The sequence below is a fragment of the Zootoca vivipara genome, chromosome 13 (genome assembly GCF_963506605.1).
Source record: "Zootoca vivipara chromosome 13, rZooViv1.1, whole genome shotgun sequence".
In the NCBI taxonomy this organism is placed as follows: domain Eukaryota; kingdom Metazoa; phylum Chordata; class Lepidosauria; order Squamata; family Lacertidae; genus Zootoca; species Zootoca vivipara.
The window spans coordinates 1,524,383-1,536,515 of record NC_083288.1 but is presented as its reverse complement, the minus strand read 5'-3'; the positions used below and the strand labels follow the sequence as shown (position 1 = coordinate 1,536,515).

The 12,133-nt window shown below is 40.4% G+C and overlaps 1 protein-coding gene across 3 annotated transcripts in view; it reads right to left on the bottom strand.

The window, feature by feature from the left end:
- Positions 1–12,133, bottom strand: part of LOC118094381 (beta-adrenergic receptor kinase 2) — a 122,914-nt gene that overhangs the window by 49,811 nt on the left and 60,970 nt on the right. For 2 of the 3 annotated variants that reach the window (XM_035134715.2, XM_035134716.2), the window contains exons 6-7: positions 9,508–9,569; positions 7,924–7,975 (exon numbers count right to left, since the gene is read on the bottom strand). The exons of the other annotated variant lie outside the window; for it this stretch is intronic. In XM_035134715.2, coding sequence (XP_034990606.1) covers positions 7,924–7,975; positions 9,508–9,569 — 114 coding nt within the window. The remainder of the gene's footprint in view (positions 1–7,923; positions 7,976–9,507; positions 9,570–12,133) is intronic. 3 annotated transcript variants of the gene reach the window in all.

The following is a 12,133-nucleotide window of genomic DNA, read 5'->3' as shown; positions in this document are numbered from 1 at the left end:
ATACAGGTGGCCTTTTTGGGACGAAGGGTGGAACATAAACTCAATCAATCAAAGTTAGAAAGGCAATGTTCTAAAAGCAAAAACAGAAAAGCTGCTTTTGCTAAGGACACCCAATCTCTCTCTCTCTTTTAAATAATAATTTTTTATTGTTTTATACACTAACAACAAACAGGACATACACACAAATAACACAATATTTCCACAATTCATCACATTATCAATTTCATAATGTGGGGACTTTCCTCAGTCCCCCCCTCTGAACTACATTGTCCATTTTTGGTTTTTGGCAGGTTCCTCATCCAAAATCTTACACATTATTAAAATACATTCTTAATAAACCATTCTCTCTTATTTTCTATCTTACATCTAATACACTGCCAGAAACCTATTTCTGCTTCCTTAAAGGTAAATTAAATATTACAGTATTTCTTCAAATTTCTTCCAATCTTCTTCCACCCTCTCTCTCCTCCTTCTGGTCGTGGATCCTTCCGATCATCTCGGCGAGTTCCATATTGTCCATCATCTTTATCTGCCAATCATTTATTGTAGGCATCTCTTGTGATTTCCAAAATTTAGCTATTAACAGTCTAGCTGCTGTTGTGGAGTACAGTCTTTCTTTGGGATCTCATCTCCAACAATTCTAAGCAAAAAGGCTTCTGGTTTTTTTAATAAAGGTATCCCTGAACACCTTTTTCAATTCATTATAATTTTCCCCCCAGAAGTCTTTTATTTGGGGGCAGGTCCACCACGCGGTAAAATGTTCCTTTTCTCCTTACGTTTCCAACACTTATTGTCAGACGCATGGTGCATTTTTGCTAACTTCACAGGTGTCAAATACCATCTATACATCATTTTAAACATATTCTCTTTCAATACATTACATGCAGTGAACTTCATACCTTTTTTCCACAATCTCTCCCAATCATTTGACATAATATCATGCCCCACATCTTTAGCCCATTCAATCATTACTGACTTAACTGGTTCATCTTTTGTATTCCATTCCAACAGCAAATTACACATCTTAGATAATTCTTTCCCCAAACATGACTTTTCAGATGAAAAAACAGCTTTTTTCATATCCATTTTAAACATTTCATTGATCTGATGATATTGTAACCAGTCATTTAACTTATCTGTATCTCTATATTTTGGCCACTTAACTTCCATATTTAACTTCTTATGAGCCTTCACTTCCAACGGTGAAATCCACCAGGGTGTTTTGCTTTCTAACAAATCTTTATACCTAATCCATTCATTAAACAATGATTTTCTAATTATATGATTTTTAAAACCTCTGTGGGCCTTTATCTTGTCATGCATATGCATGCCAACCAAACACAGTCAAAACCTTCTAAATCCAAGAGATCTGTATCTTCTTAAGTAAACCATTCTCTTAACCAGCAAAATGTCGCAGCTTCGTAGTAAATGTTTAAATCTGGCAGGGAAAATCCACCTCTTTCTTTTGTATCAGTTAGCAATTTATATTTAACTAGCTGACCCGGCCACACATTGCTGTGGTTCTTTCTTGTGATCCCCCCCCACCCTGTGCCGATCCATGACCTATCCTGCCCCTCCTCCCTCCACCCCGGCTCATCCCTGTGTTTCGGTAGGATACCCTTCCTTCTGTTGTCCCTGGGGAGTGTTGGCCCCTCCCCCCTGTATCTCCATACATTGGCCCCCACCCTGCAAATATCTGAGGACATACTGGGGAGAGAAAGTGCATGGTTGTTGTGTTAAAAAAAACAAAAACCAGAGGCTTACAATCAGTTGTTTCTCCTAAAATAAGACATACCCATAAAATAAGCCATAGCAGGATTTCTAAGCATTTGCGCAATATAAGCCATACCCCGAAAATAAGACATAGAGATAGGCGCAGTTCTGTTTGGGCTCCTCCTCCCCCCACCTCCCACCCAGGGCTCCATTTGGAATACTATTTAAAGGGCTATTGAGCTGAGGCCTAGTCTGTAAAATGGAGCCAAGGCTTCCTGTTTTACAGGCTCTCATGGCGGAGACGGGGTTTGTGGGTGTGGCGCGTTGTTGTGGCTAATCCCTGTGACTGCCCCCACGTGTCCCGATCCATGATCTATTCAGTTTGTCCCCTCCCCCATAACCGGCGTATCTCATGACGTTTTGAAGGATGGTATTTATTTTTGTCTTGTGGATTTGGGGGGGTAGTGGTGTTAAATTGTAAAGTAAAAACCCCTTGCCGTGCCCCCAAGTGCGTTGCTGTGGGTTATCTACCCCCCCCCCGGGGCCTAGTGGGGACCTGGCAGCAGGGGCCTACATAAAACAAAGGCCTAGTGGTCTGATAATGGCTGCCTTGGTGGTTTCAGTTGCTTGGTTGATGATGTCATTTGGTTTGTGGGTGTGGCTTAGATTTCACAGGAAAGGAGGGGGTGTACTGTGGGAGGAATTCCACTTGAGGACGCTGTTTGACTTGGTGGAAATCGAGGTCTGTACCTGCCCAGGTGTGTGATTTGAGGGATTTTTGCCCCAAACAACGCTCGGGGAGTGGCCTGGATCATTGTGTCAAAATTTCAGGACGATCAGTCAAGCGGTTACGGAGAAAAGTGTGGAAAGCAGTTTCACGATTTTTATATTTATATATAGAGAGATTCTAGGCTTCTTTCTCTGCTAGATAAACTTAGACAAAACCTTATTCCATTCACTGAAACATTTCACCTTGTCGATCACTGGTATCACTTGGAATAAAAATAACATTCTTGGCAATACATTCATTTTAATTGTAGCAATTCTGCCCAACAGAGACAATTTCAAATTTGTCCATATATCCAGGTCTCTCTAGATTTCATTCCACAATTTTTCATAATTATCTTTATACAAATTCAAATTTCTAGCTGTTAAATTTACACCCAGGTACTTCACCTTTTTCACAAAACTCAAGCCAGTACTTTCTTCCAATCTGATTATCTCTTCATTTTTGAGATTTTTACTTAAGACTTTAGTTTTACTTTTGTTTAACTTGAAGCCGGCATAATGACCAAATTCCTGAACCAGATCCAGTGCTTTTACTGTACTGGTCTCCAGTTCTTGTAACATCAAAACTAAATCATCGGCAAAGGCTTTTAATTTGTACTGTTTCGACCCTACTCCAATACTCTTTACTTCCTCATTTTTCCTTATATTCAGCAGAACTTCCAGGACCGTTATAAATAGAAGAGGGGAGAGTGGGCACCCTTGCCTGGTACCCTTTTCAATTCTTAATTTTTCTGACACCACATCATTAACTATGACTTTCGCTTTTTGCTCTGAATAAATTGCATTAATACCATTTAGAAAATTTTGACCAACCTCCATCTAATACAAATTTCTTTTCATAAAACTCCAAAAAACATTATCAAAGGCTTTCTCTGCATCAATAAACATAAAAATTGCTTTATAATTCTTTTTAAGGTAAAGGTAAAGGGGCCCCTGACCATCAGGTCCAGTCGTGTCCGACTCTGGGGTTGCGGTGCTCATCTCGCTCTATAGGCCGAGGGAGCCGGCGTTTGTCCGCAGACAGCTTCCGGGTCATGTGGCCAGCATGACAAAGCTGCTTCTGGCGAACCAGAGCAGTGCACGGAAATGCTGTTTACCTTCCCGCCAGAGCGGTCCCTATTTATCTACTTGCACTTTGATGTGCTTTCGAACTGCTAGGTGGGCAGGAGCTGGGACCGAGCAACGGGAGCTCACCCCATTGCAGGGATTTGAACCGCCAACCTTCTGATCAGCAAGCCCTAGACTCTGTGGTTTAACCCACAGCTAATTCTAGAATATCCACAATATTTCTAACATTATCTTTCACATGCCTATTAGGCAAAAAACCTGCCTGATCTTTATGTATTAATTCACTCAAAATCTTCTTCAATCTTCTTGCTAAAATATTTGCAAAAATTTTGTAATCCACATTCAGCAATGAGATTGGACGATAATTCTTCACCTGCATTTTATCCACATCCGGTTTAGGAATCAGAGTTATAAGGTCTCGGGTGCTTTGTCTCCCCTCATAATTTTGTTGCAAACGTCTGTTAGGTTGAAGTAACCATTCTTTTAACATCTTATAGTATTTCGCCGTAAGTCCATCTGGTCCTGGTGCTTTGCCTACTTCCATCTGGCTTATTGCCATCTCAACTTCTTGTTTTTTAATCTTATCATTTAATAATGTCTTCTTTTCCAAAAGGTTAGGGTTAGATTTTCTAATCTCTGCAGGGTTCTCCAAAATTTTCCCGTCGTCGATAATAGATGTAATTGTATTCAATTTCTGTCTCTTTTTCAATTGCCAGGCAAGTAACTCGCCACATTTATTTGCTGATTCGAATGTCCTCTGTTTCATCATTTTTATTTTCCACTCAATCTCTTGGTTGACAATTTGAGAAAATTGTATCTGCAATGCTTTGATCTCCTTTTGTACCTGTTGGTTTTTGGGGTTTTTCCTTATATATTTTTTCTTTTTCTTTCAATTGTGACAGAATATTGTCCTTCTCGTTTATAATCTTTTTCCTAATTGCATTTTGTTGTATAAAGAATCCTCTCATCACTGCTTTACTTGCGTCCCATATGACCCTTTCTTTCGTATCTGGTTTTAAATTTAGTTCAAAATAATCCTTGAGGGTCTTTTGGGTCTTCTTTAATATTTGCTCATTCCTAAGCAGTGTGTCATTCATCCTCCATCTGAAAGAACCCTGCAGAGTAGACTTAATTTCCAATAACACTGAATTATGATCCGAACAAATCTTTGGGAGGATATCTGTTTTTACAATCCTTGGTGTTAATTCTTTGGAGATCCAAATATAATCTATTCTTCTGAATGATTGATTTGCTTCTGAATGATACGTATATTCTTTTTCCATTACATTCCTTATTCACCAACTGTCCACCAAATCAAATTTTTCCACCAAATCAAAGGAGGTTTTTTTTGGTAACCTTCCATCATTTGTAGGCTTTTGCCTTTGTGATCTGTCCATCATAGTAGACATGACTCCATTGAAATCTCCTAATAAAATTATTTTATAGTCCACATAATCCAATAATTTTGCTTCTAGTTTCTTATAAAATTCCGCTTTTGCATCATTAGGTGCATAAATTCCAACTATTTTTTTTCACCTTGTGCCTTAATTTCTACTGTGGTTAGTCTTCCTTGTTCATCTTTAAAAATTTGTTTTGGATCCAGCTTCTCTTTCACATAGATGACAATTCCTCTTTTTTTCACTTTTATCTGATGAAATAAATTCTTGTCCTAATTTTTTGCTCTGTAAAATTTTTCTATGTCTTCTTATCACATGAGTCTCTTGTAGGCAAATAACATCTAACAATTGTTTAAGCAAAACATGTTGTATTTGATACCTTTTGCGTCTCGAATTCAAACCATTCACATTCCAAGATAACACTCTAAGTGTCATACTGGATTAGATCCAGCAAAGTCCAAAAAGAAAGAAGAACCAATGTTCACTCTTGTGGTCCTGCGCCAGTCACCTCCTGTGTAGAATCAAAATCCTTGTGGAACTTGTCCAATAATTTCTTCTTATCCTGTGGATTCTTTATACGCTGTTTCCTTCCTGCAAAGGCAAAAGTGATGCCTTGTGGGAATTCCCAGGGGAAAGGGATCTTCTTTCTTCTCAGGGTTGCTGTAATATCCAAATATTGTCTCCTGTAATTCAAAAAATGCTTAGGAATGTCCGTGAAAAGAATTATCTGCTGATCTTGTATCCTCAAACTTTTCTCTTGGTGCAAATTTAGGATTTTGTCCCTTTGTTCTCTAGTTTTGAAAATTATTATGCTATCGCTTGGGAACTTTGGATCTTTCTTTCTTCTTGCTCCAAATCTGAAAATCTTTATGATTGTAGACTAAAATTCTTGCACTTCCAGATCCCAGAAAGCAGTCAATTCTTCAACCAGCCAATCCCATAAATTTACTTGTTCTTTCTCTAGCACGCCTCTAAGTCTCAGATGATTTTCTTGTTCCTTTAATTGAAGAAAGGCGATCGCGTCTTGAGCAGTAAGCTGGCTCCTTTCCAATCCCGACAATCTGGCCTCCGTTCTTGTACTTCCTTCTTCCAACAAATTATCTCTTGTGTCCAATTTAATCACTTCAGACTTGGTTTTGTCCACCTCTACCTTCACGTTCCCAAGATCTTTGTGTAATTTTCCCAGTTTCTCATTTACTTTGTCAGTCTCTTTTTTCAGCCCTGTGACATCTTGTTTGATTTGAGAGGAATCCTGTTTTAAAACTGTGATGTCTCCTCCAATTTCCAGTAATAGCTGCATAACAGCACATGGAAGAATCCCGACCAAGCCTATGAAGAGGCATGTAGTGGTGATAGGGGATTCCCTACTGAGGGGTACAGAAGCAGTGATCTGTGGGCCTGACAAGATGTCTCGAGAGGTGTACTGCCTCCCTGGGGCCAGGATCAAAGATGTAATAGAAGGCTGCAAGGAATCATAAAACTCACTGACAAATACCCCTTCCTTTTGGTCCATGTGGGAACCAATGACACTGCAAGCCATAGCCTCCAGAAGATGAAAAGTGATTATGAGGCCCTGGGCAGGAAGTTGAAGCAATTAAATGCACAAATTGTCATCTCATCTGTCCTCCCAGTTGAACGACATGGCCCAGGGAGAGAGGGAAAAACAGGGGAAGTGAACAACTGGCTTCGCAAATGGTGCAAACAGGAACGGTTTGGATTCTTAGATCACGGTCTGCAGTTTCTTGAAGATGGACTTCTGGCAAGAGATGGGCTGCACTTCACAAGGGTTGGGAGGAATGTTTTTGCCATGAAACTCAAAAACCTCATCAGGAGGGCTTCAAACTGACTTATGTGGGGGAGGGAGACAGTGGTCCTGAAGGTAGGAGTCTACCAAGTGCTGAAGATGATCACCCAAATGTCAAGGACCAAATGGAGCAAACAGTACGCAGACTTAGTGTTGGGAGGAAAAAATCCTCAAATAAGAGACATGGGGGAATAATCAATGGTCTTCAATGTCTGTATACTAATGCACAGAGCATGGGAAATAAACAAGATGAACTTGAGCTCTTGGTACAGCAAACTAAATGCGACATAATAGGCATCACTGAAACCTGGTGGGATGAGTCTCATGACTGGAATGTAGTCATAGAGGGATACAATCTATTTCAGAGAAATAGACCAAACAGGAAAGGAGGAGGAGTGGCGTTATACATCAGGGATGTGTATACTTGTGAAGAGATCCAGGATTCAAACCCATATTGAGTGTATCTGGGTCAAAATTAAGGGAGAGAAAAATAACATTGATCTCATTGTGGGAGTTTACTATAGACCCCCAAGCCAAACTGAGGACACAGATGAAGCCTTCCTGGAACAGATGACCAAGCATTCAAAAGGAAGTGAGATAGTAGTAATGGGGGATTTCAACTATCCTGATATTTGTTGGATCTCAAACTCGGCCAAGAGCATAAGGTCAAACAGATTCCTCACTGGTCTTGCAGACAACTTCGTTGTCCAGAAAGTAGGAGAAGCAACAAGAGGACCAGCCATTTTCTTACCTGCCAAGTTGCTGTCGGAGAAATAAGGGACCGGGCGGAAGTAGCAGACTGGAAGTAGCGCAGCGGCCATTTTGGAACTGGGCTGAGCATGCTCAGAAGCGACTTTTGATGCTGCTCTGCCCAGTTCCAAAATGGCCGCCACGCCAGAAGTCACACTGCAGCCATTTTGGAACTGGGCAGAGCAGCATCAAAAGTCGCTTCTGAGCATGCTCAGCCCAATTCCAAAATGGCCGCCGCACCAGAATAAACTGGGAAAAAACAAAAAAATCAGTTTTTTTCAGCTAGGAACAATTGCTTGGAAGTCCCCCAGAAACTAGGCAGTGGTCCAGATCCACCTCATTCCTGCCCATATTTTTAGAAAATGCACGCGCGCACACACACACACACCTGCAATTACTTACATGAATGTTTAGCTCTACATTTTTCCACTGACAAAATCTAGTAAACTTATCACTGCAAAAGAGAAGAAAAGAAAGAAAAATGTGCATTACGGTGATGAAAACTGTGCATTTGATTTATGAAAAGTAAAAAAACTATATTTAAAATTTTTAAAGTTCTGTTGATGAGCAAACCTTCAGTGAGCAGATGTTAATTAAAGATAGTTCTACAGCAATACTTGGTTTACGATGCTTCTGACAACATTCCAGTAAAAATGCCTCCATATTTCTTATTTCTGTAATACTCAATTGTAATGTATTTTTTATTTAAAAAATCATATCCTGAGAAAAGTAATTAAGCTCTGCATTTTAGAGAACTCCATAAAATAATTAAGGAATCACATAGGTGTAATTAACATACACTGCCAGGGAATTTTGATTTTTGCTAAAAGATAAATGACTGTTTATTTCCAAAGTAGACCCCTGAGAGATTGCATTGTATAATGATCTTTGTTCTCATATATAATTTAGTGATTTCATTTGCTACATTTGGGAGTAAAATCTCAAGGTGCAAGTCCTTTTGTTAAAGCAAAGAGAATTAAGAACATAGGAAATAATCTTTTAGCGTCTACCTTCCAGCACACTGAGGCCAGTACTCAGAAGCTCATTTTGCAAGACCTTAGGTCTAATCCAGTGATGGCCAAACTTGGCCCTCCAGCTGTTTTGGGACTACAATTCCAATCATCCCTGACCACTGGTCCTGTTAGCTAGGGATGATGGGAGTTGTAGTCCCAAAACAGCTGGAGGGCCAAGTTTGGCCATCAATGGAATCTATCAACACAGCTCAGGTTCAACAAAATTATCTCAGCTGGCAACCAGAACCAGGCATGTGACGTGCTGTTTAGCAGTAGCACCTGCCTGTTGGAACTCTTTCTTAGATAGCTCTGCCAAGCCATTTGCTCACCAGAGCTTTCCCTAACTAGGCATGTCCCTGTTGTTTTACTATTTATTAAAAACAGTAAAACTCCAATGAGAACATTTTCATACTACTTCTTATGGCAGTTGTTTTGCAGGGGCTGAGCTGGGTTTGCTGCACTACAAAGCATTTCGTAATGTGGCTCAGCCCTTCTGCAAGATTTGCAGCTCTTTTTATTTACTAATAAAAATAGAAAATGAAAATAAATCACAAAGCAACTTAATTAACAAAGTAGATAAAATCAGCTGAAATTCTTGCAGAAGAGCTGAGCCACATTATAAAATGCTTGCTGAGTGAAAATCCAGCTCAGCTCCTGCAAAGTTTATCTAATTGCCAAGTCTAACGAAGCATAGCAGAGTGATCACCTTCCATGATCAGAGGAAACATCAGGAGAGTAGACTTTGCAGCTGGATGGAAGGAAGGTAGCTGCCTTCTGCTTAGAATAGAAGAGTGGGCAGGTAGGTCCATGTACAAGGCAGACTCTTAAAGGTGCAACTCATTACCATTCTAGCACATTCAATCCACCTGGATGCAGTTTGCAAAATGGCTTGTGTCTTCTCTTTCCTACTAGCCATCCCAATGCCAATTCTTCAGCAACTGGCCATGTGACAAACATGCAATCAGATTCATACCTTTCTAGAAACATCTGGAAGGTTTTTCCTCTGAGGCTGTCACAAATTTCTTCTATGTAGGGCTAGAGGGGAAAACAAACATTTATTGTATTTGAGGCAGTGGCCTTTACTTGTAATAATATTTCCAAAGTGCCTAATAACAAAATCCAGCAGAAGGCATCGTTTGCAAATAAAGCAAAAACCCAGCTGCCGGATGAGGCCAAGGGGGGCCCCTCTAGTCCAGCTTGTCCTCACAGTGTCCAGCCAGGTGCCCATAGGAAACCCACCAGCAGGACTCCAGCACAAGAGTGATCCCTGCTCCTGTGGTTCCAAGCAACTGTCTTTGCCTGTCAGAGACGAAAGAGGGAGCTGAACCCCAGCAGGGAATCGGATAACATTTGGGCCATTGGACAGAAGCTTCTAATGAGAGTATCAAAGTACAGCCGTGATCATAGAGATGGTCCCTTAAAGACGCCCTCACATCGCTTCAGAAGAGGAAGCCCCAAAATACCATTCATCTTGTTACTCCACTTGGGGAGGGCTTTGAGACTGGCAGGCAAGATTCTATGGATAAGCTGCAGATCGTTTTCAAGAAGCCATTTCCTGTAGGGTCAGTAGTTAGGAGGCATATTGGGGAACAGCACATTTGAACTTGACATAAGGAAAATGTGACCACATTCCTCGCTTTGAACCAAGTGGCAATACTTGATCACAGAATTGTAGAGCTGGAAGGGACCCTGAGGGTCATCTAGTCTAACCCCTGCAATGCAGGAATCTCAACTACAGCATCCAGGACAGATGGCCAGTCCACCTCCGCTTAAAAGCTCCAAGGAAGGAAAGTCCACAACCTGCCAAGGTTCCACTGGCAAACAGCTCTTACTGTCAAAAAGTTTTTCCAAATGTTTAGTCGGAATCTCCTTTCTTGTAACTGGAAGCCATTGGTTTGAGTCCTACGCTCCAGAGCAGGAGAAAACAAGCTTGCTCCCTCTTCCATGTGACAACCCTTAAGATACTTGAAGATGGCCATTAGATCTCCTCTCTGTCTCCTCTTTTCCAGGTTAAACATACCCAGCTCCCTCAACCCTTCCTCATATGTTTTGTGTGCGTGCCCAGCCACACACCCTCCTCCTCAAGCCCAGATAAATAAGACACAATATAGCATAGGTATGGGATTAAAATAGGCCACAACATTATTAATTTCAGATGTAGGAAAACCTTGGCTTAGGCATTGGGCATGTATCCCCCTCAGTCCCCAGTTGGGGTCTGAGGCAAAGCTGGGACAGATAGGAATTTAGGGGGGCATTGCAAAATTTGCATTTATGCAGCTTGTACCCCCTCACCATTGCGTGAGGGGTGTGTTATGCTACCCTCCCATTCTGTTGATGGACTAAAGCAGGGATAGGCAACCTAAGGCCCATGGGCCGGATTGAGACGGTCTGGGAATCAGCATGTTTTTACATGAGTAAAATGTGTCCTTTTATTTAAAATGCATCTCTGGGTTATTTGTGGGGCATAGGAATTCGTTCATTTATATATATATATATATATATATATATATATATATATATATATAGTACGGCCCACCATAAGGTTGCTGACCCCTGGACTAAAAGTTTCCACCCAAGGCCTAAAACTCACCCAAGACCACGAAACCGCGATCTCGCCGCCAAGATCCCTGCAGCTGAAAAAACCTAACAAATGTTCGCAATCTACCTTCAAGACCCTGCCTCACGTCCCGCAACAACAGGTCATTCCCTGTCGAGGTCAAATGCATGCCATCAGGACAGAACAGATCCAGATTGTCAGCCTTTTTTAAATATATTGTCACATACCCTGTTTCTCATATTTTAAGACATACCCATAAAATAAGCCATAGCAGGATTTTTAAGCATTCAAGGAATATAAGCCATACCCCGAAAATAAGACATAGTGATAGGCGCAGAAGCAATGCTGGCCGCGGCAGGAGGAGGATGAAAAAACTAAGACATCCCTTGAAAATAAGCCATAGTGTGTTTTTTTGAGGAAAAAAATAAATATAAGACATGTCTTATAATATGAGAAACACGGTATATATCCCTCACATATATAAATAATTTTTATTAATTTTTTCTTTAAACAAAAATCAAAGTTCCAGCATACAGGTAAAACTCGAATAATTAGAATATCGTCGAAAAGTTCATTCATTTCAGTAATGCAACTTTTTTTTAAATAAATTTGTATTCCATTTTCCAAATTTAACAAATTAAAATAAAAAAACAATCTTTTATAAAAAACCTCTTATATTTCCATCTTACATCTTGCTCTGCCGAGCTGTGACTTCCCCCCCTCCCTTCATGCGGGTTTCTTATTAACTCCATTTTTGCAGTTCCTTTTTAACTTTTTAGTCAATTCGTAGGATTTATTTCAATCCTGCAAGTGTTTTTAAAGATCTACAGTTTTTCTCCATGTAGTCCACATATTTACTCCAATCCTTTTGAAACCTTGTCTCCCCTTGGTCGCGGATCTTGCAAGTCAGTCTAGCAAGTTCAGCATAATCCATCATTTTTATCTGCCACTCCTCAATTGTTGGTAACTCCTGTAATTTCCATTTTTGGGCTAACAATGTCCTAGCCGCGGTTGTCGCATACATAAACAATACTTGATCCTC